The sequence below is a fragment of the Haematobia irritans genome, chromosome 5, assembly GCF_050003625.1.
Source record: "Haematobia irritans isolate KBUSLIRL chromosome 5, ASM5000362v1, whole genome shotgun sequence".
Classification (NCBI taxonomy): Eukaryota; Metazoa; Arthropoda; class Insecta; order Diptera; family Muscidae; genus Haematobia; species Haematobia irritans.
The window spans coordinates 61,628,218-61,655,544 of record NC_134401.1 but is presented as its reverse complement, the minus strand read 5'-3'; the positions used below and the strand labels follow the sequence as shown (position 1 = coordinate 61,655,544).

Sequence of the window (27,327 nt, the reverse complement as noted above, 5' to 3'; positions counted from 1 at the left end):
AACAGTCGGGCAAGGGGGATTCCCCCTCCCCCATCAGATATCAAAAAATGAGGTACCCCATTTTCACCACATGATTACTCTCTACGTTCTCCGAATATTTTTCATGTGAAAGAATAAAATTATTTTATAACAAAAGCAACGGTGATGAATTCAAATTATAAATTTTTGTAATGTGCGCTGTATATAAAAAAATATTTTCGCGCCCTTCCGTTGAAACTTTTCTTGAATTTTCTTTGCTATAAACCTCAAGGAGCCCGAGACCTTTCCAACGAATGCAAAACCGTGGAAATCGGTTCGTGCGTTCTGGAGTTATTGTGTCGGGAAGGAAAACACGACTTATTTTTATATATTAGAAGATTTTGCCGAAAGTTTATTTCTATAGAAAATTTTGTAAAAAATTATTTCTATAGAAAATTTTGTCAAAAGTTTATTTCTCCTCTTTGCAAAATCTACCAAAACATAAAGAATTCTACCAATCTACCAAACAGTATTTTTACTGGTGTACCATTTTTTGGTAGAATTTTGCCAACTGTGGCTACTCTCCCATTTTTGTCATTTAATCTCGTGTCTATGAATTATAGAGTAGCTGACACAAAGTGTTACACATACCAATAATAACATATGTTTGGTGTGAAAATATTTTTTGTGCTAAATTCACTTTTGCTGGATATGAACAACTTTCATACTTTTAACAAATACTATTTGTACTTTCTATGAAATTATTTCCTACGGTCCGGTTACATTGTGCAAATACTTATTTGATAGAAATCAAAAATTAATTCGTTGCCCCAGTCACACCAGCCAATATTTTTAGCTCATATTCGATATATAACATCGCGATGGGAGTATATTCCAATAACGTTAGGTCAGGTCAGATTAGGTGGCAGCCCCATGTATCAGGCTCACTTAGACTATTCAGTCCATTGTGATACCACATTGGTGAACTTTCCAATAACGTTATCCAGATATTACGAAAATGGTCCTGGAAATAAGTTTCACACTCATTTTGGTAAAATATTTGCCTAGTATGACCATACCCTTACATTATTTTTTATGAAATATGTTCGTACTAATTTGGAAATAAACGTTTGAAATAACTTTTAGTACTGACAACGAAAATTTATCACTACATAAAACCTGAATTTTCGAATAATTTTGAATTTGTTTGCATCTGTTTTATTAATACTCAGAAAAAAGTAAATGAACTACGTCGTTCGAAAATTAAACTTAATTGTTTTCCAATTTTTGAGATTTCCACAAAGTGTTGTAAAAACAAGGACAATATAATAATGGGACAATCTTTTTTACTACCATTTACGAAATTACACCTTCTCCGTTTTAGCCGTGCACAACCCTAAAAAAATCGCCTCTGCAACATATAGCTAGGGGGGTTATAGTCCCCCTAGCTAAAAATTTATAGAGTGAAGTTACGAGTTCAATTAATGTTATATTTAATAAAACAGAACAAAAAAATCATACTTCAGCATAACCACACAATTAATTTATAATAAAGCAACTGAAAGTAGTTACACACTTTATCATATATTCCCAGGAACAAATATTGGAAATTGTTCTAAAGGCACAACTTAAAAATCACTTCCAAAAATGTCCTCACAAAGAAGGTCATTATTTAAACTATACAGGAATTTTTGTTAATTCAATTTTTATAACTCTTTTATCATATTTTTATGGGTAATATTTTGTTTTTTTTTTTTAATTGATTAAATATATAGTAAGAATTAAAAAAATGGTACAAATTATTCGAGTTTTACTGCAAAAAAATGGTAAATGCATTCTATAAAAATCAGGGCAAACATCATCATAAAAATAACTAAAAATTATTTATTTATCAAAATATCACAAAATTTTTTAATTCACATTCAAAACACTGAATGCGGATCACACCATAAAAAGTGAAGCAAATTCAGTGCAGCGGCTGTTGAAATTATGACATCCAGTTTAGGACAAGCCCATGTTAAATTCATCAATTCTGCGCCAATTGGGCACCACTTCCGGATCCAAAAAACATTATCACTACTTATTTGGCGACGCTCAGTCCCCTCCCCGGAGACATTTCTACGCCTGTGCCTTCCAATAAAAACATTTTGCTCTAGGAGGTAATCGTATTCGTAGTAGTTCATTCTTACGATTTCTGACAATCGTACCATTTCTTTTTCTTCAGCTTTAGTTTATATTGATATTATTTGTACCGTCATTGAATTTTATACCCACATTTAGTTAATTAAATTTTTGATATATACTTCGAATAAGTAAAATTGCATTGGAATGTGGAAAATTTCGAAAAAAAAATAATAAAGTTAAACTAAACCAAATAATTATTTTGCTGTGCGACAAAGGTAAATGTAAACACGAGGGCTGCCATTTATATTTCGGGATTAGAGAACAAATATAAATTATCGAGAAACGCTTTATTGGTGTTCGAAATATTCCGAAATATTTTATGTTGCTGAAACCAGCACAAATAGCACTTGTGTGGCAAAACGTTCTGAGTACGTATAACCTCAAAAATTTTGAGCTTTCCGATAGAGCTGTCAGTTGGCAGATTGCAACATTAGGGTTGCCCAATCCAGAAATATGAAAGGCAACCCTCGTGTTATCAGAAAAGAACTTTATGTTCCGTGGAAGTAATTTGCGGACCAAATATTTCAATACGCCCTATGGAAATATATTCTAATCACCTATTTTCTTTATTCGTTTCAGAGCCTTCCACCATAATAACAGACATTGAAAACTTCACTGAATCGATTAATATGACGTGGGAAACTGAACATCGATCTTGTGTTTTGAATTTTCAAATAGAGGCAAAATCTGCTGACAACTCCCAGACACTGAGATGGACAGTAACAAATGAAAATAATTTCCTTGAAATGGAGGGATTACATCCGTGTCAAGAATACACCATCCAATTGAAGACGTACAATGTCAGCAATAATTTAATTTCCAACAGCACACAGGCAGCTCGAACTGAGTACAAGGGTAATTTCTTATTTACAAGTACACAGTCTTACACAAGTTTACATACCCCTGAGTTTTTAACCTACTAACCAAACATCTTTCTTGTTGTTTTTTATAAACCACACTAAAAAAATATTGTTAAAAATTAACAAATACTATGTTTTCAAATTATTTTACAAAAATTAAAGCATGTATATGCATAGTTTATAATATTTTATTATTTCAATAAAATACAAATTCTTTAATCGTATGTAAACTTGTGTGAGACTGTGTAATCTAATCGAGCCCCAAGGAATGAATCATGGGCTTAAGTTTTAATCTAAAGCTTGATTGTTCTTAACATGTTGTAATAGTTATCAAAGAAAGAGTACTAGCGAGAGAATATATCCCAATAGTTGCTCATATTGGGATATACATTGAGTTGAATCGTAGGTTATAATCACATAGATGGTTAAAAAATTGCAACCAAACCCGCGAAAACATTAAATTAAATTTTGATTGGATTTGCTCTTTACGAACGACACAAAAGCTATTTAACTATTTGAATCTCATATCAAAACTAAATGTCAAAAAATTAAACTTTGGACCTGACACATCGGATCATCTATGCTCATACTCGCTACGCCAGGTGTATTTTGTGTATATCTAAAGCTTTATATAAAATTTCTTTCTAAAATTTTGATAATAAATAGCAACTGATTTTTACTTACTCAGAACCGGGGAATGCGAAACTTAATATTTCCGAGCATACAAATGCACAGACGAAAGTTTCTTGGGAGTTGGAATCTCCAACGACATGCGTTAATTTCTATTACCTTAAATGGACACTTCTGGACTGTAATTTGGATGATGCAGATATCTCTGACGATCCACTTGAACCAGTTGAAGGACGTAGTAAGACAACAGTCGTCATATTTTATGCCCTTTCATTCATAATTTTTGTCTATTTTTCAGTTTCCCAATGCGTGTGGTTCACTAATTTAACGGAACCGACGGCTAAGGACTATATCATCAGTGATCTTCAAGGTTGCGAACCATATGACATTGAGTTGTATATAAACAATGTGGATATAGCGAAAACAAATCAAACTTTTGTATCACCTGAAAAAGGTGAGTATATCATTGGGGGGTGCTTTTTTAAGATTTGGTTTCTTTCATCCAAATGATAAAGTTACTATAAATGCCTTCAAAGCTAGTAAAGCAAATATTCTCCATATTGGCATTCATTGCATTTTATAATCAGGCATGTTTGTTTAACTTTTTAATGACAGCATCTCGAATTTTTTGTCGTTACTGTAATTTTTTATATATATTTTTTGTTTGTTTTTATACATATATATATATATATATATATATATATATATATATATATATATATATATATATATATATATATATATATATATATATATATATATATATATATATATATATATATATATATATATATATATATATATATATATATATATATATATATATATATATATATATATATATATATATATATATATATATATATATATATATATATATATATATATATATATATATATATATATATATATATATATATAATTTTAACTTTTTTGTTTCAATTAAGGTTTAAATATTTTTACCAATTTCGTGACAACTTACAGAAACTGGTTTCCAGGATACAACAACAATTCTAACTAGGAAAAACACGACTACTGTACGCGTTAGAATTGATGTTGTATCCTGGAAACCAGTTTCTGTAAGTTGTCACATGTTGTTGTAGTTGACTGTAGGTTAGGTTAGGTTAGTTGACTAACCTAGTTGACTGTAGAAACAATAAGCATTGTTCGGCTGTTCGCCACTTAGGTGAATTCTAACAAATTAGCTTTCTAAAAATAAATTTCGTGTTGTTGCATTACTATGTAACAAAACGAAATAAAAATAAAGATTAAGGGACTTGTAAGTTATATGAAAAGATGATGTACAGTGGGAGAAAAGATGATTCAATTTGTAAGAGGAAATTTCCCAAATGTTTTCTCCATAAGGAGTTAACATAAAGGGCCCAAAATTGAGTATAGCCAGATCTATACTAAAGGCTGTGGAAAGGTTCATTCGCCCGAACCGAAACATGTACAGTCCAGGCGTGTATAGATTTGTATCTGGCGTTTTCTTTTCAATGGCTCTATTAACCATGTTCCTTAATCTATATCTGTCCATAAAGCTCGAAAAATAATTGTATAATTAGATATTTGGTTGTCTAAAATTTCGTTTGGGAGGAAAGAATTATTTTTTTTTTTTGGGTACCTCTCATATAGCTCAACAACTTTTCACTTCATACAATGGTAATTAAAAGATTTCATTTGGTAGATGATTGAAATAGTATAAATCGCATAATTTTTGAAATACTATTGAATTGCAATAAAAAAACTAAAATATTAGAAACAAGTATATACAGCAGTAAGTTCGGCCGGGCCGAATCTTAAATACCCACCACCATGAATCAAATATAATAGTTTACTTTGAATTTGAATATATAGCATTTTAGGGGGTTTGATGACAAATCTTCTCCCAAGCAAATCAGTTCAACCAGTACGATTCCCGAAGAAAATTAAAGATTCTACCTATGAAGACCAGCTTAGATTCTGAATTTATGAGCCCAAGAAGCAAAATCGGGAGATCGGTCTATATGGGGGCTATACCAAAACATGGACCGATACGGACCATTTTCGACACACCTCTTTATGGTCCTAAAATACCTTTAGATTTTCAATTTCAGGTAAATCGGATAGAAAATACAGTTTCTAGACACCCAAGAAGCAAAAAAAACATGGTCCGATGGGCACCATTCGGCACACCTCTTTATGGCCCTCAAGTACCTCTAGATTTTCAATTTCAGGCCAATTGGACAAAAACTACGTTTTTTATAAGCCCAAGGCCCCAAATCGAGATATCGGTTTATATGGGGACTATATCAAACCTTGGACCTATATAGCTCATCTTCAAACTTGACCTGCCTGCAACCAAAAAACGAATCTGTGCCAAATTTCAGGACGATAGCGCAATTATTGAAGGCTGTAGCGTGATTACAACAGACAGACAGACGGAAAGACGGACATGCTTATATCGTCTTAGAATTTCTCCCTGATCAAGAATATATATACTTTATGTAGTCGGAAGTCGATATTTCGATGTGTTACACACGGACTAACAAACTTATTATACCCCCATCACCATTCTATGGTGGTGGGTATAAAAAATGGATAATTCATACAAGCGTGCTGCAACACATCTATTTATATTTCGCTTTGGAATTGAAGTGAAAGCACAGATTTTTTTATATTTTCAATTTGTGTACTCTTTAGTTCCAGGAGCAATTACTATAAATTCAACTGATACGGAAAGTACAACGGTAAATCTTGTGTGGAATGCACCTTCATTGAATCCAAAATGTGTCAACTACTATTATGTGGAAATTAAGGGACCAGATAATTCATCGTATAACATTTCTGGAACTGATGCAACCTTTGATAGCCTGCAACCATGTGGAGTATATAATTACACTATTGTTCCTCAGTCACTTAATGGTTCTAGAGGGGATGCCTTCAGTAATACTTTCAATATGAAAGAGGGAAGTATGTATGATTTTAGATTGCCTTGTAAAAATTAATATACAAATTGGCATTTTCATAAATGTTTATCTTTTGAAAAGAACCTTCTGCCGTCAGTAATCAAAAAGTTAAAGCTGAACCGTTTGCCCTTGATATATCCTGGGATCCACCTACATTTGCCGATTTGTGTGTGACAGGTTACCGCTTGTCCGGTTGGGATGATGAAGATAATGTGGTGACGGCTTTTGATCAAAAGACCACCAATACCAGTATAAGAATCGAAGGACTTAAAGCCTGTGTCACATACACCATACAAATAATACCCACTACGGCATCCATGAATGATGGCAATTTTTTGCATATTGAAAGTGAAACTCAATCCAAGGCGTCGGAAGCTCCCGATGTTGATGTATTAGGCACATATCCAGATCGTTTTGCCATTAGTGCCAGAGAATCGGATAAGAATAATAAATGTGAAACAATTTTTGCGAGGATTGTATGCGAAGCTCGCAGTGATGCTCCAATCAAGGTAGGATTAACAGGATATTCGTTTGCATTTTATTGAAAATTCATTTAATTTGTTCGGGTAAATATATTTTACGCTTTGCTCTTTCAGAAAGCTGAGAAATATGTCAAAGGTCAGTTAGTGATCCTCTTCAACACTGACATTGGACCTTTATCGCCTTACACTGAATATTTCTGCAGTGCTGCTTTATACAACATCGGCGGATGGTCACCAAATAAAACATTTGTGAAGAGGACTGAGGCTTATTGTAAGTATTTATTATGTGAATTGAAACTAAGAATAGGTATTGTAAATGGGTCATATCGGACCACCGCCTCTTAGAAGAGCAAATTACAAAAATGTTTCCATATCAGCCCATAATTATATATAGCTCCCATATAAACCGACACCCCAAAATTTAATTTCTGTATTCTCTTGTTTTTATTTTCGTTGTCAGAAAATTATGAGTTACTTCACAGGCATCTTGTTTTGTTTTGACGCCACATGGAGAAAAATATAATGCCGATGTAGATAAAAAAAACACGCACACTACAAATGCTGCTCTCAATACAAAAACACATACTCTCTTCGAATACACATTTTAAAGTTCAAATGAAATAATATTTGGACGTAAGCATATCATTAACAAGTCAAGCGCATAGCCAAAACGAATACACTCATGCAAGCACAGTTTTCCGCAACAATATACAAGGCATCTCACATCAACATCTAATGTTGACATCTTTACCAACTTTTTCGGTTTCCGTCTCTATTTCTTTATCTATACTCTTTCTTCCTCTCTTAATAAGATATCGCAACATAAATATGCTAACTTGAAAATTCTAAATTAGTATATGTTTACATCCACACATATGATATTTATGAAACATACACGGCCGAAAAGGACTGTTTTTCATATGTTTGGGTGTAAAAATTATATGTTTGGAACTCAAATTTTTAAACAACATATTTTTAAGTGCAAGCATATAATGTTCATAAACTAGCATAATATGTTTGGGACATATATGTTAATATGTTAGAACATATTATGTTTGGGACATAAAATGTTTGTAGATATAATATGCTTGGATGCAAACATATACTAATTTAGAAATAGACTATAAACATATATATGTTTAGAAAGAGAGACATAAAGTGTATGCTGGAAGTAAAATAATGAAAGTAACCAATTGGCGCCTTAAAAATATATATACACAAAGAAAATTCCATTAAAGATTGGAAAAATACCATGTGTGAATATAAACAAGTATAAATTTACAAATTTGGAGTAAACATATATATGTTGTGATATAAGACCGCCAAAAATTGTATATGTTTAAGTAAAAAGATTAAAATGATTATTCGGAGAGAAAATTCATTCGGAACCAAGAGAAAAGACATTTAAAAAAAAAGCAGGATTTTTTTTATCATTTTCGCATTACGAGCACTTTTTTTTTGTTTCGTCAAAACAAATCGGAACGTACACTGAAAACACAGTGAACCCACCAGGAAGAAAACTTTCGGTTAATTTTAGAAAATTTTGAATATTTGTAGAAAATTTTAACTAAACATTTTTACAAACGTTGGCATCACGCCGATGTCATAAAAATAAGTAAATATTTTTCGACAAATACAAGAAAATTTACTAGACATAACTATGTTTTTTCACTTGTTAAAGAAAATTTTGTAGTTTGAAGAAAAAACTTGGAGTTCAAAACAGGGATCCGGAGCGGTCCATTTTTTTCGCTCCGCTCCGCTCCCGCTCCGGAGAAAAAAAAAAACCGCTCCGAGAAAAAAAAATCGCTCCGCTCCTCTTCGAGAAAATTATAGTACAAACATTGTATTATTTGTTCAATTGAGTTTTATTTTATTTAGAAAAATCGGGCGGTACATATATGGGAGCTATAGCTAAATTTGAACCGATTTCGATGATTTTTTGCACACATAGTTAGTGCTATAGAAGATTACATTTCGTTAACTTTGAGTAAGATCAGTTGATAAATAAGGGTTTTATGACCTAATTTGACAAAATCGGGCGATACATATATATGGGACCTATATCTAAATCTGAACCGATTTCGATGAAATTTTCAGACTTAAAGGGTGATACAGAAGATTATTTTGTGCTAAATTTGACGACGATCGGTTAGTAAAAAAGTGCAACGTGACCCCATTTGTCGAAATCGGGCAATACATATATATGGGAGCTATATCTAAATTTGATCCGATTTCTTCCAAATTCAATAACGTTCGTCCTTGTGCCCAAAAAAAACTCCCTGTACCAAATTTCATCAAAATCGGTTAATAATTGCGACCGAAATCCTGTGAACAACAAATACATGGACAGACGGACGGATGGACGGACGAACACCAAGCGCTAGATCGACTCAGGAGGTGATTCTGAGTCGATCGGTATATATTTTATGGGGTCTAAAATCAATATTTCTTGTAGGCACATTTTTTGGCAGATCAAACTTATTATACCCTAACCACTATGTGGTTTAGGGCATAATGACTTTAAAACAATGTGTTGAAATATTTTATTAATTTTGAAGATTTTTTCAGAAATATTAAATCCATTTTGACTTCATTAAAACGAAATTTGCATTCATGTTAGGATACACATTTTTATGTCGAATCACTTAGCTATAAGGACAAACAGACTTCATTGAAAAGTTTAGAGACTTTTAGACAAGGAAAAACTTTTTTTCAGAGAAATACGTCTTCTATTCTAAGCAAAATTCGTATTCGTATTTTAAGCATGTGAAATATTTGGCCTCCCGACAATATTCTTTGCGGTGCACCATCTACTATTTAATATGTGATAGAAACCAAATTTATGAAAATGGACCAAAATGGACCAAAATGGACCAAAATGGACCAAATTCTGTTTGGTCTGACCATCGGACCAAATTTAAAAATTAGAAATCTTTTGGACCAATTTTGGTCCGATCGGACCAAAACGGCAACGCTGATTGGAATTGAAAGTCTATACACAGAGTAGAAGTAACTACTCTCCGAAAGTTTTTTTTTGTTTTGCAACAGACGTAGAGAAGAGGTTTTATTATATTTGTAATGTGTGTGTGTATGTTTATGTTTGCAACAACCTCCATCGACATCAGTCCGTGGTATACCTACGAATATTCTTACCCAGATCTAGTGTTACCTAATTTCGCTTTTTTCCCCTTTATTGTATAATAAATGTATATGCGCACATTTTTCAACCAAAATTGAAACTATCCATAATTTTAATTAAATTTTCGAGAACTAATATCAGAAATAAGAGAATGCTAGGATATAGTACAATAGTAAAGCAAATATGAATGTCCTTACACTGAAAAAAAGCATGCCCGGTTCCAAAGATTTTGTCTTTACTTTAACAGTTTGGGTATTAATTCCGAGCCAAAGAAGCGGAGAATACAAGTAAAGATAAAGGGTGATTCTTTTGAGGTTAGGATTTTCATGCATTAGTATTTGACAGATCACGTGGGATTTCAGACATGGTGTCAAAGAGAAAGATGCTCAGTATGCTTTGACATTTCATCATGAATAGACTTACTAACGAGCCACAACGTCGAATTTTCAGTGAATGGGCCCTAGAAAAGTTGGCAGAAAATCCGCTTTTTTATCGACAAATTTTGTTCAGCGATGAGGCTCATTTCTGGTTGAATGGCTACGTAAATAAGCAAAATTGCCGCATTTGGAGTGAAGAGCAACCAGAAGCCGTTCAAGAACTGCCCATGCATCCCGAAAAATGCACTGTTTGGTGTGGTTTGTACGCTGGTGGAATCATTGGACCGTATTTTTTCAAAGATGCTGTTGGACGCAACGTTACGGTGAATGGCGATCGCTATCGTTCGATGCTAACAAACTTTTTGTTGCCAAAAATGGAAGAACTGAACTTGGTTGACATGTGGTTTCAACAAGATGGCGCTACATGCCACACAGCTCGCGATTCTATGGCCATTTTGAGGGAAAACTTCGGAGAACAATTCATCTCAAGAAATGGACCGGTAAGTTGGCCACCAAGATCATGCGATTTGACGCCTTTAGACTATTTTTTGTGGGGCTACGTCAAGTCTAAAGTCTACAGAAATAAGCCAGCAACTATTCCAGCTTTGGAAGACAACATTTCCGAAGAAATTCGGGCTATTCCGGCCGAAATGCTCGAAAAAGTTGCCCAAAATTGGACTTTCCGAATGGACCACCTAAGACGCAGCCGCGGTCAACATTTAAATGAAATTTTCTTCAAAAAGTAAATGTCATGGACCAATCTAACGTTTCAAATAAAGAACCGATGAGATTTTGCAAATTTTATGCGTTTTTTTTAAAAAAAAAAGTTATCAAGCTCTTAACAAATCACCCTTTACTTTAAAGACGTAATTCTCTTTTAAATTGGGGGGTTATGTAATTGCTTCTAGGAAGCAAATGTTAATTTGTCACTTTTTTAGATTTTTTTCGTCAGTTGTTATCAAAATCCTTTAAAAACGAGTTAACGAGTTATTTTTTTCCATATTAAGACTCGACTTCCAGTAGAAATTATGCTATGTTTCAAGTAAAAAGCGTCTTTAAAATAAAGTGTTGAAAAACATGTCTTATTTTTTAACGATTTTTTGCTTTGTAGGCAAGATGCAAAAAGGAAACAAATTTAAAGACAATTTTATTAATTTTAAAGAATTTTTCTTAATTATTAAAGTCACGTTGACCTTACCTCAAAAATTTTATCTTTCATGTTATGATACACATTTTTAAGTAAAATCACTTAATTATAAGGACATTACAACTTCATTCAAAAGTTTATTGCCTTTTGGACAAGAAAAAAAAAACTTTATTTTAGAGAAATGCGTCTTCCATGTTAAGCAAAATTTGCATTCTTATTCTAAGGACATGGAATCTTTGACTTCGCGACAATATTTTTTTCAGTGTAGAAAACTAAAAAATTAAATATAAATAAGATCGTTTAATTGCATTTATTTGACGTTCATTACAAACATCTTTGTAGTAATACGGGATGAAATTGATCGAAAGTACTGTTGTTACTTTTACAACACATACTAGAGATATATTTTGACATTTGCCGTTTTTGAAAACAATTACTAAAAAAACACGTTGTGTTTTCCCCATGTACGTACGTACAAAAATACATATCGTACCCCTTCAAACATTTGCAATCACATTTGACTCAAAAATGATTCTTCCAACTGATTAAATCAATCATATATGATATAATTTTGGAGTCAAATATGAGTATTCTGCATAAAGAAAGAGGGCACACTTTCAAAACGATTTGCCTCAGTGACTCTTTAAATAATCATTTTTGTGATTGATTTAGCACTCCTTCCCTATATACATTTGGGAGTCAAATATGAGTATTCTGTTTTTCTTTTTTTTTAATGTTTATATTATCTAATATTTTGTATTATTACAAATAAAATAAGAAAAAAAATTGAAGAAATATGGTAATTATTGTTTTGTTTCATGTCCGTAAAATGCATCATAAATTATATAGTCTTATTGTGTTAGCATATTTTATTCAACTGAAAAAATATGTATTCTATTTCTCAGACATACAAATTGCCAAACCAAAGGAAACAACAAACGATGATTTATCAATCATAAGTATGACTTTTTAATAATTCTTTTAGGCTTCGCCCATATGGAAATCAGCATATTGAAACAAAAATGATTAAGAATTTACTTTTTAATGAGTTTCATCACACAATCTTGAGTGATTAAGAAAATATTCTACAAAATGAGTTATAAAAGTGAGAACGTCACATTTTTGAATAACTAAAGAGTAAAAAATTACTCATGATTATAATTAATCCATAATTGAACATCAGTTGGAGTCTTAAAATAGTCATTCCAATGATCAATCATACTAAGACTCTCAGAATGTTTGGAGGGACATTTTAAACGTTTACTCACACTACGCTAAGTACTAGCTAAATTTGAAATTACCTACACAGTGTAATTTCAAAGTTACACATTTCATTCAAGTAATATTTTATTCGGAGCGGAGCGGTTTTTCATTTGGAAACCGCTCCGCTCCCGCTCCGCTCCGGATTTTAGAAATGCCGCTCCCGCTCCGGCAAAAAAAGGGCTTGCTTCGCTCCGCTCCACGCTCCGCTCCGCTCCGGATCCCTGGTTCAAAATTGCAAGAAAGTCTTTAGTGACATACTAAGTTCACGATGGACGCATTTTTGGTAAAATTTACAAATTTAAAGGAATTCTGAACTGTTTTGTGGAAGACACGAATTTAGTTAATCTTTATGCTTCATTTGAGTATATTTTTTTCCTCGGGTTTAGTTAATTTAACTAACGTATACAAAAAAGTATTAGAGTAAAGAAAAATTTCTCCAAACATAATATTTCTATGAACTAAAATAAAGTTAAATTGGCTTTAGAGAAATAGAGAGTTCACTTTTTTTTGAGTGTAGGACGAGTAAGTCAAAATATTCAAACAAAGGTAATTAAAGGGATCTTCATAAAAACTAACGAAAGGGCACTATACACTGAAAAATAGCATGTCCGGTTCCAAAGATTGTGTCTCAATTTTAAAAATTTTGGTATTGATTCCGAGCCAATGAAGCCGAGAATTCAAGTAAGGATACTTTTAAGCCACACTTCTTTTTTAAATGTGGGTTTTGTGTATCTATGAAGCAAATTTTATTTTTTCGCTTTTTCAGCTTTTTTCATATGCTATAAAAAGTCCGTTAAAAACAAGACAGTAGAAATTGTGCTATGTTTCAAGTAAAAACGTCTTTAAAATTAAAGACAATTTAATTTGTTTTAAAGATTTTTTTCTGAATTATTAAAGTCAAGTTGACCTTAGTTCAAAATTTTTTCTTTCATGTTATGATACCTATTTTCAAGTCAAATCACTTAATTGTAAGAACAACACGAATTCATTGAAAAGTTTATCGACTTTTGAACATGGAAAAAACTTTATATTATAGAAATGCGTCGTCTAAGCTAAGCAAAATTTGTATTCTTATTTTAAGGACATGAAATCTTTGGCCACACGACAATATTTTTTTCAGTGTACTCTTTTTAGAGTTGTTACAGTAAAATGAAAACATTGGGAAACAGTGAAAAATTAAACAGTAAGTTCTATAAAAACAAAGTTTAGTTCCTCTTTATTAATAAGTAGTCCAAGAGGAGTTGACGGATACTTTCGAAAATAAAAGCGGACATTGAGTTTGAGTTTTGCCACTAAAATTATTTCTCATTTTAACGGCAAAACCCGCATCGGTAAAACCAGAATAACATTATAACTTTTTTAGCCAAATTTTATTATAACTTGGTGGGGAATGATCCAAAGCAACAATTGAATAAGTTTATTTTCTTTAGAATAAATTATTAAAGAAAGCAAAAAATTGTTCACACCTGAATAAATTTATGTGTTGGTTGTAAAATTATTGTTTCGAATTTAAATATAATGTGTTTTTGAATGGTTATCGTTAACTTTAGGATTCGATGGAAAAATATTTACATATTACTCGACTTCACATTCTTCCTTTGTAAGAGTTTTTTGAGTTTCTTCGAAAATTTTAAACTTGTTTGTATACAACCTTTATTTGTTACACAATTTTTATTTTTGCAATAAAAAATAATATTTGATTTGAAATCAGTCCATTTCGTTTATATCAAGCACTGTTCTTTTCTGAATTTAAGTCTTTTATAAGACACACTTTACAGTTTCGTAGTAAAAATTTAATATAGTAGTATGTAATGTTGAACACCTTTTTGGGATATTCCGAACGTATTTGGAATATACGTAAAAAAATATATGTAAAAAAAAAAATAAAAAAATGGTGTCGGTCGAAGCAGGGATCGAACCCAGGACCCTTGGCAGGGCGGACGTACCAACCACTGCTCCACGTCGCCAACAAATGTATGTTTAACAATGTTATGTTTGCATCGGCTCGTGGGCGCCGCAAGCTATGCTATATAAATATGACTTATAACGATAATTATCTCTTGATGACCATAACAGCTACGTAGCCCAGTGGTTAGTGTGCTGGCTTACAAACTGTGTTGTCCGCTGTTCGAATCCCCGTCCGACAAAAGGTAAAATTTAAAAAAATTATAAAATTTAATAATTTCTTCTACAATGTTTGTATTACAGAAAAAGGTGCTAAGAACTAAAAAAACTCATGGAAGTGAGAAAAATGTGAGGGAATATACAATTAGGCAGAAAAAAATTGAGCACAATCTTCTTTGGGAGAAAATTCTTCTAAGCATATAATATTTTTGGGTTCAAAATGTTTCCAAACATATTATAAGTTCACATAATAACATATAGTTTTTTGGAAGACAACATTATTGAATTTGGATAGAAAAATACATAATGTTTTAACTTAGACTACCCAAACATATTATATTGTTTAGACCAATATGCTTTCAAACATATTATATATTGGAAGAAATCAAATATATAAATGTTTGGGCAATACCCAAAAATGTATATGCTTGAAGCAAAATGTGTTTGGGAGTATATGTTACAGAAGCGATTTTTTTTTGAGTGTGTAGGTGTTCCAAATATACATATTAACATACAAATGTGTCCCAAACATTTTATGATATTTTAGGAACATTTTAGAAAATTCTAGTCCAAAATGGTTGGGAAGACATATGTTTCGGATTTCCACGTCATCATCATTTCCCTTTATTGGACGATCTACTACAAATATTTTCCAACATAATAGAGTACAAACAACATTTTAGGCGAACAAATTCTGCGAACATATAAGCTTGAAGCAGAATGGGTTAGGGAGTCAATAACTTTGCAAAATTCATTATTTTATGTTTTATTCCAAGAATATTTTAGAATCTTTTGTTTAGCAATGTAACCCATTTTCCCCCAGTTTATTCATAAAATATAACAAAAGAAATTTTGCAAATATATTGCGTCGTTTTTTAGATATATAGAGTTTTAAGTAATTCAGAAAAATGTAATGAAATGAAATTGCAACAACAATTACAACCCCTGGAATTGTACTTTTAATATATCGACGAACGTTTAAAATTCCTGACTATCCCATATGACATACTTCTCCTGGCCTTACATATGTATCTTCATCATCATAGCAAATTGATTTTAAATAAACTAATAAAAATTATAAATATTTTGTTTATGCCCTTAATCTTCCCGAACTTTACATTATCTCACAATGTTTCTTTTTGATTAGTTCCTGACAAGCCGGAAAATGTTATGGTTAGTTCACGGACAAACCATTCTTTACACATTGTTTGGAATTCACCAAAATACCCAAATGGCAATATTAATTTGTACATTACATATTTCCAACGCGTTGAAGCAGCATACTTCATACCAGAAGATTGTAGTGTTTCCAGTCCCGATTTGAAATCTCAAGAAATATCCTTGCTGGAGATGTCATTCAATGAATTACAACCTTATACTAAATACAGTATTCAAGTGGCAGCTAAAAATGAATTTGGAATCAGTGAATGTACCTCCCCCACCATGATTACCACTAAGCCATGGAGTAAGAAAAACAAAAATAGATGTAGTAACTAGTCTAGATCCTTTTGTAAATGTTTTCCTCATTTTTTGTGTACAAAGTTTCCGATCCCGTGACAGAGTTGAGATCTAAACCTGAAGGGCCTTCTGAGACAGAGTTGGAATACAAAGCGAATGTGTTACTTAACTGGAAATCACCATGTAAATCAAATGGAGATATTACTCATTTTCTTGTCCATTTCAATGGCATCCGTCCTGGGTTCGATGATCACATCTTTCAGCGCACAGTCGAACCACATTTTAATGAGAAAGGTCTTATAACATACAATGAAGCGGAACTGAAACCTGAATACAATTACTCAGTAAATGTATCGGTGAAAATTAATAGTGTGGATGCTTACAGTGACCATGCATCCGTCTCATTTGAATCCCCTGCCGGAAGTGAGTAACAAAATAATTTCCTTGGACACATTAATCTTAAATATGAAGCATTTAGTTCCACGAAGTATGGATAATGAAACATTGGAACGAGCACGTGTGGAAGCTCACCAGAATAGCAATCCATCGAAAATAGCCGTTGTAAGGTTTCCTGCTGAAATACTTTCTTCCGATTATGGTACCATACTCTATGTGGCTTTGTTATTATCACAAAAGGTAAATATTTTTCTAATTTTTATTCTATAAGTTTTGCTCGTGAAGGCTATGCATGTATGGGGCTTTTCGGAATCGCAGGGTTGCGCTGCAACTGCTTGCAACTTTGATTTTGTTGCGCAGCTTTTGCCGATCATATTTTGCATCTGCTTTTTTGTTGCATATTTTGTTTGCAATTTAGAACGCAAAAATAATAAATTTTATTTATAAATTAAATGACTCTTCAAATGAGTCAAAGCTATGTTATTTACAGAAAAAAGACATCTGAAGTATAACAAGTATATACGGCCGTAAGTTCGGCCAGGCCGAATCTTATGTACCCTCCACCATGGATTGCGTAGGAACTTCTACTAAAGGCTGTCATCCACAATCGAATTACTTGGGTTGCGATAACACTTGCCAATGGCAAGGTATCGTAAAACTTTTTAACACTGTCTTCTAAATTGTAAGTTAGCCCATACGGGGTATATATTAAACAAAAAAAGGCCGATTAAATACGTATATAATCTAATTTGACAAAATTTTCTATAGAAATGAAACCTTGACAAAATTTTCTATAGAAATAAAATTTTGACAAAATTTTCTATAGAAATAAAAATTTGACAAAATTTTCTATAGAAATAAAAACTTGACAAAATTTTCTATAGAAATAAAATGTTGACAAAATTTTCTATGGAAGAAAAATGTTGACAAAATTTTCTATAGCAATACAATTTTGACAAAAATTTCTATAGAAATAAAATGTTGACAAAATTTTGTATAGAAATAAAATTTTGACAAAATTTTGTATAGAAATAAAATGTTGACAAAATTTTCTACAGAAATAAATTTTTTACAAAATTTTCTATAGAAATAAACTTTTGACAAACATTTCTATAGAAATAAACTTTTGACAAAACTTTCTATAGAAATGAAATTTTAACAAAACTTTCTATAGTAATAAAATTTGACAAAATTTTCTATGGAAATAAAGTTTTGGTAGATTACAAAAATTTTCTATAGAAATAAAATTTTGACAAAATTTTCTATGGAAATAAAATTTTGACAAACATTTGTATAGAAATAAACTGTTGACAAAACTTTCTATAGAAATGAAATGTTGACAAAACTTTCTATAGTAATAAAATTTGACAAAATTTTCTATGGAAATAAAGTTTTGGTAGATTATTTTTGGCGATATGGACCAATTTTTGTGTAATAAGTCATCGGCTATATATAACTAAAGACCGATATGGACCAATTTTTACATGGCTGTTAGAGGCCATATATTGACAAAATGTACCAAATTTCAACCGTATCGGATGAATTTTGCTCTTCCAAGAGGCTCCGGAGGTCAAATCTGGGGATCGGTTTATATGGGGGCTATATATAATTATGGACCGATATGGACCAATTTTTGCATGGTTATTAGAGGCCGTAAACTAACATCAGGTACCAAATTTCAACCGGATCGGATGAATTTTGCCCCTCCAAGAGGCTCCGGAGGTCAAATCTGGGGATCGGTTTATATGGGGGCTATATATAATTATGGACCGATATGGACCACTTTTTGCATGGTTGTTAAAAACCGTATACTAAGACCACGTACTAAATTTCAACCGGATCGGATGAATTTTGCTCCTCCAAGAGGCTCCGGTGGTCAAATCTGGGGATCGGTTTATATGGGAGCTACATATAATTATGGACCGATATGGACCAATTTTTGCATGGTTGTTAGAGGCCGTATACTAACATCAGGTACCAAATTTCAACCGGATCGGATGAATTTTGCCCCTCCAAAAGTCTCCGGAGGTCAAATCTGGGGATCGGTTTATATGGGGGCTATATATAATTATGGACCGATATGGACCAATTTTTGCATGGTTGTTAGAGACCATATACTAACATTAGGTACCAAATTTCAATCGGATCGGATGAATTTTGCCCCTCCAAGAGGCTCCGGAGGTCAAATCTGGGGATCGGTTTATATGGGGGCTATATATAATTATGGACCGATATGGACCAATTTTTGCATGGTTGTTAGAGACCGTATACTAACATTAGGTACCAAATTTCAATCGGATCGGATGAATTTTGCCCCTCCAAGAGGCTCCGGAGGTCAAATCTGGGGATCGGTTTATATGGGGGCTATATATAATTATGGACCGATATGGACCAATTTTTGCATGGTTGTTAGAGACCGTATACTAAGACCACGTACCAAATTTCAACAGGATCGGATGAATTTTGCTGCTCCGGGAGGCTCCCCAAGCCAAATTTGGGGATCGGTTTATATGGGGGCTATACGTAAACGTGGTCCGATATGGCCCATTTTCAATACCATCCGACCTACATCAATAACAACTACTTGTGCCAAGTTTCAAGTCGATAGGTTGTTTCGTCCGGAAGTTAGCGTGATTTCCACAGACGGACGGACAGCCGGACAGACGGACGGACGGACGGACATGCTTAGATCGACTCAGAATTTCACCACGACCCAGAATATATATACTTTATGGGGTCTTAGAGCAATATTTCGATGTGTTACAAACGGAATGACAAAGTTAATATACCCCCATCCTATGGTGGAGGGTATAAAAAGCGAAATTTATTATTGCCACAAGTTTGCAGGGCGATACGAAGAATTCCAAAATACTTTGAAGCCGTCAATCAATATCGCTTTTCTTTTGGTTTCCTTGTTTCACTTTTTTATTCTTTTATATGTTGTTTGCGAATTTATGAATTTTCTATTTCTCTGCTCCTTCTTGAGCTTGAAATCAGGTTTCTGTTCATTAATTTTTCTTCAACTTTGCTACATAATACAGATTTTTTCTCCCTGACGCAAATTCTCCCTCCATGTCCAAACGTGCACTTTAATTTAATTTGGTGCTTTTGGAATCCACCTCTACTGCATTTTAGAACATATGACGCTTTTAGAACATATGTTGCAATTATGAATGTGGTGCGCAGCAGTTGCAGCGCAACACTGCGTTTCCGAAAAGACCCTATGTTTCCTAAAGCATTAGATAAAATTAGATATAGATATACAAATATATATAAATTGATCTGAATTGCTCATTTTTCCCATTTAACCAAATTTCCACCATATTTGCTCTTACACTGAAAAATATTGACATATAAGATTATATATCCTAATTGTTTAGTACACAACTTTGGACACATTTCAAAGTTATTAATATCCTAGCGGAAAATTGGTATGCCATTGAAAGAATTCAAACTTCTAAGTAATTCGTCTATGAGTGTTTGATTGTGAACGGCAGTGCTATACTTTATAATAGTTTTTCCAACAATTAAATAATTACACACAAATAATATTTTTTATCTTCAATCACCAAATTAATTGATCCAATTAATTTTTAATTGAAATGTCTTCAATCACAGAGATGATAGTATCAATCACCAACTTCAATTAAAAACTTAATTGTTCCGATTAAAAAATCATTTTTGTGATTCAAATTTGTATAAACCTAAAAATTTGTTGAACCAGTTAAATTTTTAATTGAATATTTTTTAAAATTCAATTAAAATTTTAATTGGGAAAATTTTGGTGATATTTTTTGTGTCCAATTCCTTTGAATTTATCATCTCATTTTGTAGAACTGCAATCAAGAACCAGAACTAAAGTTTGGTGCTATGGACACTGCAATGAATTGGCCAAACGTAAAGTCTTGGGGTGAAGTTTATGGAAACAGGAATTCCGATTGCATTGAGCAATACCAGACGACACCGGTGCGTTGGAAGCCAACAGATTCAAACAGCAGATCTACAAACGAAATAGAATTTGTCATTGGTACAGACGATTGTGCTGGAACTACAAGAATTTGCAATGGGCCTCTTAAGCCAGGCAAGTCTACTACATGAATTTTTAACTTAATTAAAAAAAAATTAACCGACTTATTTTCTTTCAGATACTGAGTATGATTTGGTTATACGATTATTCACCAAATCGGGTTATAATGATGCAGCCTTATTAGATTTTCGAACAGAAGCTTTGATAGAGTTGACAATCATTTTAGCTGGAGTCTCCAGTTGTTTATTACTGGCATTTGTGGCTGGTTTCGTTTATCTTTGGATTACCAAGCGCATTAAATGGTAGGAATCTAATTTCAGTGTCCGTAATCAGTGTTGTCAGTATTTTTTTTGGCTCTTGTCCCCAAATTATGGTGTTTTCGTCCCCAAAAATCCCCAATTATAAGTTAAATTCCTCACAAAAATCCCCAAAAAAAAAAAAAAAAAACAAAAAAATATATATAGAAAAAAAATTTTGACAAAAATTTTAATAGAAATACAATTTTAACAATATTTTCTATAGGAATAAAATTTTGATTATATCTTTTATAAAAATAATATTTTGACAAAATTTTCTATATAGAAACAAAATTTTTGGCAAAATTTTCTATAGTAATAAAATTTTAATAAAACTTTTTATAGAAATAAAATTTCCACGAAATTTTCCATGGAAATAAAATTTTAATAAAATTTTCCATAAAACTAAAATTTTGATAATTTTTTTATAAAACTAAAAGTTTGACAAAATTTTCTATAAAAATAAATTTTTTCATAAAATCTTCTATAAAAATACAATTTTCACAAAATTTTCTATCAAAATGAAATTTTGTCAAAATTGTCTATAAAAATAAAATTTTGACAAAATTTTCTATAAAAAAAAAATTTTATAAAATCTTCTATAAAAATAAAATTTTTACCAAAATTTTCTACAAAAATAAAATTTTGATAAAAACTTCTATACAAATAAAATTTTGACAAAATTTTCTATAAAAATAAAATTTTTATAAACATTTTCTATATAGAAATAAACTTTTGGCAAAATTTTCTATAGAAATAAAATTTTGACAAAACTTTGTATGGAATTAAAATTTTGACAAAATTGTCTATAGAAATAGAATTTTGGCAAAATTTCCTATAGAAATACTATTTTGTTAAAAATTATTAAACTGATTTCTCGAAAAAATCCCCACAAAAATCCCCAAATTTATGGAAATTCGCCACCAAATCCCCAAGTCCCCAACTAAAAAATTTCGTCCCCATTCACAAAAAAAATATCCCCAATTTGGGGGAAAATCCCCAATACTGGCAACACTGTCTGTAATATACTCATACGTAATGTTTTTGCTATTGTAGGCAACGTGAATCTGGTCATGGTATCGAAGACTCCTTTGGTGATATTGCATCCAAAAAGTTTGCAATATTTTATAATGATCTATCGAAACCAGAAAAAATTGCTAGAGAATTTAAAGAACTCACTGCGGTGGCTTTAGATCTTAGTTATTCTGCATCTGAAATGGGATACAATAAAAATCGTTATGCTGATATATTTCCATGTAAGTCATTTGTATCTGTAGTTTACAAACGCATATATATGCCGGAAAGTATTAATATTTACGGGAGATCTAAAGCAAAATTTCTTCTCTTCCAATCATTGGCGGAGCTAGGAAATTTCTCTGGCTTTTTTAGACAAAAATGTGGCAATAATTAGAGAAGAAAGAAAAGGAAAAATGCAAAATCATTTTTATCCGAATTTATGATAAGTGATTCAACAATTGTCTCTAAAATGTTGTATTGTTTTTGAAGTCTGAAATTTTGTTCCTCAGAAAAAAACTCTTCGTTCAGTGTAGTATTTTTCCTTAAGCTTAGCAGCTAAAATCAAAAATGAATCAGCAAAAGCAGAAAAAAATTATATAGTTTATTTTTTTTGTTTAGTTCTTATTTCGGCTTGATGTCTTTTTAAATAGTTTTATGAGTTTTGATTAAATGTAAAATTTAATTGTTCAATCTTTCAGTCTTCTGACGGGGAATTTAAATTTTTACGTAACATAACTTTTTTAAACATTAACAAAAAGAAGAAAAAAGAGAAAATTTTCCTCCGTTCCTAAAGAAGGTTAATTGACAATTAAAAATTAGAAAAGGGCCTCAAGCAAAAATAAGAAATAAATAAATGAATTAAAACTTAAATTAAAGTTATTCTGAAAGGTATGAAGACTAAAAAATGTGTACCGATAAAACAAAATCAATTTACGGCTATTTTCATGTAAATCCGTTACGCTTTAACTTCCAGTTAAAAAAAACGTAAATTTAATATATTTTCGCTGCGTGTTAATTTTTACTGAATGTTTGTTTCCCGTTAAGTAACGGGCTTTTGAATGTATAGGCTGTATTAAAAGTTGGTCTATGTTTTGATATGACCCCCATATGGCCCAATCTCTTGATTTTACTCCTTGATGACATAGAAGCCTAAATATTTAGTAGATTGCCTGAAGAGCTATATATATAATCCTTTGGGCCCACAAATAGATGCGTCAATTGAGATTTGTAGCAGTCCATTTTTTGGTATAGCCCCCATATAGCCAATTTCACGAATTGATTTCCTGACGGTAAAGAAGCCCCAATTTTCATCAGAATCGCCTGAAATTTATAACACATTATTGTTTTGGCCCCACACATACAAGGTGAATATTTTGGTATAGCCCCCATACAGTCCGATCTCCCTAATTAACTTCTTGAGTGCAAGTTGAAATCGAAAAATATTTCTGTCATGGTGCCAAAAGCCCAGGTTTAACCCTTGGTGGGAGCGAAAAAGATTATCAAATTGTAAAAATTAGATAATAAGAAAATAAAAGTGTAATGAATAAAATTGAAATGAAACAATTTTTTTTTTTTGAATTTCTTCATTCAAATGAATTTCCAAGGTACAATTTCTAAAACAATGCAAGGATCCAAAAACGGAGTATATCTGTCCTATGACAAGCCCATATAAAATTCATTGGAGATGATCCACGTTTGCAATACTTCCGAATCACAAATTGGGGATACAAACTATGATGTGTTAATCCTTAGCTTGTTTTAAAGTATTCACTTAATTACAATGAACTGTTAACTCTTTGTTTTTATACCCTTCACCACTACTGTGGTACAGGGTATAATAAGTTTGTGCATTTGTAGGTAACGCCAAGAAGGAGTAATCATAGACCAACCTTTTAGTATACGGATCGGCTTAGAATTAAATTCTGAGTCGATTTAGCGATGTCCGTCTGTCTGTCTGTCTGTCTGTCCGTCTGTCTGTCTGTCTGTCTGTCTGTCTGTTGATGTATTTTTGTGTGCAAAGTACAGCTCGCAGTTTTAGTCCGATTGTCCTAAAATTTGGTATAGGGTCCTGTTTCGGCTCAAAGACGATCCCTATTGATTTTGGAAAAAATCGGTTCAGATTTAGATATAGCTCCCATATATATTTTGCACCGATGTGGTCATAATTGGCGTGTATATCAACCGATCTTCCTAAAATTCCGTACATCCGAATATTTTATGTGTCTCGAAAAACTTGCAAAATATCAGCCAAATCGGTTCAGATTTAGATATAGCTCCCATATATAGCTTTCGCCCGATTTACACTCATTTGCCCACAGAGGCCAATTTTTGCTCCGATTTAGTTGAAATTTTGCATAGGGAGTAGAATTAGCATTGTAACTATGCGTGCCAAATTTGGTTGAAATCGGTTCAGATGTGGATATATCTCCCATATATAGCTTTCGCCCGATTTACACTCATATGACCACAGAGGCCAATTTCCTTGTAAAATCGCCACTGCTTAGTCGAAAAGTTGTAAAAATGACTCTAATTTTCCTAAACTTCTAATACATATATATTGAGCGATAAATCATAAATAAACTTTTGCGAAGTTTCCTTAAAATTGCTTCAGATTTAAATGTTTCCCATATTTTTGTACTAACATTGTGTTCCGCCCTAGTGCATTAGCCGACTTAAATTTTGAGTCCATAGATTTTGTAGAAGTCTATCAAATTCTGTCCAGATCGAGTGATATTTAAATATATGTATTTGGGACAAACCTTTATATATAGCCCTCAACACATTTGACGGATGTGATATGGTATCGAAAATTTAGATCTACAAAGTGGTGCAGGGTATAATATAGTCGGCCCCGCCCGACTTTAGACTTTCCTTACTTATTTTAGAATAAAATGTGTGTTTAAAACTCATGTTCACTCAAAACCTGTTATTTGAGCAAAATAAAAACCGAAAACCGGTATTTTAAAAATTGGGATATTTGGATAAACCAAAGACCGACTTTTGAAAAAACGGGTTTTTGGACACTTTAAGTGAAACCTCTCAGAAGGTTTCAGTTATAAGAGATTAATTTTCATGTGTTAATATGGCAAACGTCTGACGACAATATTCCACTTTTGATAGGTGTTCGGTTTTCAAAATGCCCAAGTTTGCTTAAACCTCGCAAACTGGTACAATTTAAGCAAAATTTACTAATTTTAGAAACATACTCGTATGAATACAATTTATTTAATTAATTAAGGCTTACTTATGAATTTAACACGGGCTTGTCATAGAACGGATGTTCACCATTTCAGCAGTCGTTGCACTGAGTTTGCATCACTTCTTAAGGTGTATTCCGAATTTAATGTTTTTGATGTGAATTATAAATTTGTGTGATATTTTGCCAAATAAATAATTTTTATAATTTTGTATAATTTTTAATGCATTCTATGGCTTGTCTAAAACGTTTGACCTCAAATATTTTTAAAATTTTGCAATTTTTCTACAATGGATTTAGAATTTTTTCGACAAATTTAAATAATTTGTACAATTTTATTAATTCTTACTCTCTTTTTAACCTATTTGAAAAAAGTAATTTAAAATTTCTTATTAAAAATATGAAAAAAGGAAATTTTAAGACAATTGGATCAAAAGAACTTCCTGTGTAGTTAATATAAAGAACATCTTTGGGAGGGCATTTTTGGAAGTGTTTTTAAAGTTATGCCTTTGGAAGAAATTCCATTTTCTTCTTCTTCTTCTTTATTGCTGACATTTCCGATGCAATGTCAGATTTAAGTAAAAAATAACATGAGACACTTAATCGAATCGTTATTTTTGTTTTGTTGACATTACCGTCTAGTTCTATAACAATTATAATACATATCTATATAGCTATACAAAGGTATACATATAATATTATATTTGTATCTTGGATCTTGTAAAAAATTTGTAAAGTTTTTTATATGCTTCTACGTTTCGGGTCTTTAAAATGTCGCCGATATTGTGAGTGTTCATCCCGAGTTGTGTTAGGCCATTCCGGAGTTCACTTCTTATGTCGTCACTTATCAGTTCACATTCAAAAACGATATGATGCATATTTTGGATAAGACCACAGTCACATAGGTCAGTATCCGATATATTTATCCTGTGAAGATGGGATCTTAGTTGGTTATGTCCAAATCTTAGTCTGTTGATTGTTGTGATTGTGTGTCTTGGCAGTTGGGTATCTTTAAACCACGGACTTTTGTTGACCTTTGGTTCCATTTGAAAGAGGGCTCTTCCAAATACACTTGTATCCCAGCGGTGTTGCCATGAAGCGATTGCGTTTATCTTGTCAGACTGACAAATATCCCTGTGGAATACCTGTCTGGTATGTGCCCGTACGTATTCGTTGTTTGCAATACGATCGGCTCTTTCGTTTCCTGTAATACCACAGTGACTTGGAATCCATAATAGGTGAACACTTTTGCCATATGTGTGTAAATCAAATATTAATTGTTTTATTTTGTAGATGAATGGGTGGTGTTTATTCCGTGTAGTAGATTTTATTGCCTCTAGTGTAGATCGACTGTCTGACATTATAAGAAACTTGTTGCTCGGCCAATATTTTATATATTCTAGTGTTTTGAGTATTGCGAATTCTTCTGCAGTAAATATTGAGCTGATATTTGTTCTCCACCATTTGGATGCCAAAAGGCTGATGTGACCCGTTCTGTAGTTTTTGAACCGTCTGTGTATAATTGTTCGAAGTCTTTCCATCTTCCATTTGTGACCTGTAGAAACTTAGCTCGTATTTCTTCGTGAGAAGTAAAATTCTTCGTCACTTTGAGAAATTCGACAACTACTTTATTATGAGTTGCTTCAAAATCTATCTGAAATTTTGGATGTGGACAGTAAGATATCATGTTATCTATTTCCATTTTACGTTTTACTTGTACCATCCATTTCGGAATTTTTGTGAATCCTTTGTCCAGAGAAGTGCGTATGTTAGCCATTGTCCCATGATTTGGCTGGGAGCATAACTTATTTGCAAAACGTTCTCC

General features: G+C 32.2%; 1 protein-coding gene across 1 annotated transcript in view; it reads left to right on the top strand.

Annotated features, from left to right (window-relative positions):
- Ptp52F (Protein tyrosine phosphatase 52F) overlaps positions 1-27,327 on the top strand; it is a 134,258-nt gene that overhangs the window by 97,893 nt on the left and 9,038 nt on the right. Inside the window, exons 5-16 of the mRNA XM_075309066.1 lie at positions 2,722-2,997; positions 3,691-3,870; positions 3,931-4,086; positions 6,315-6,584; positions 6,662-7,089; positions 7,177-7,333; positions 16,260-16,577; positions 16,655-16,993; positions 17,049-17,206; positions 20,801-21,047; positions 21,112-21,295; positions 22,346-22,545. Coding sequence (XP_075165181.1) covers positions 2,722-2,997; positions 3,691-3,870; positions 3,931-4,086; positions 6,315-6,584; positions 6,662-7,089; positions 7,177-7,333; positions 16,260-16,577; positions 16,655-16,993; positions 17,049-17,206; positions 20,801-21,047; positions 21,112-21,295; positions 22,346-22,545 — 2,913 coding nt within the window. The remainder of the gene's footprint in view (positions 1-2,721; positions 2,998-3,690; positions 3,871-3,930; positions 4,087-6,314; positions 6,585-6,661; positions 7,090-7,176; positions 7,334-16,259; positions 16,578-16,654; positions 16,994-17,048; positions 17,207-20,800; positions 21,048-21,111; positions 21,296-22,345; positions 22,546-27,327) is intronic.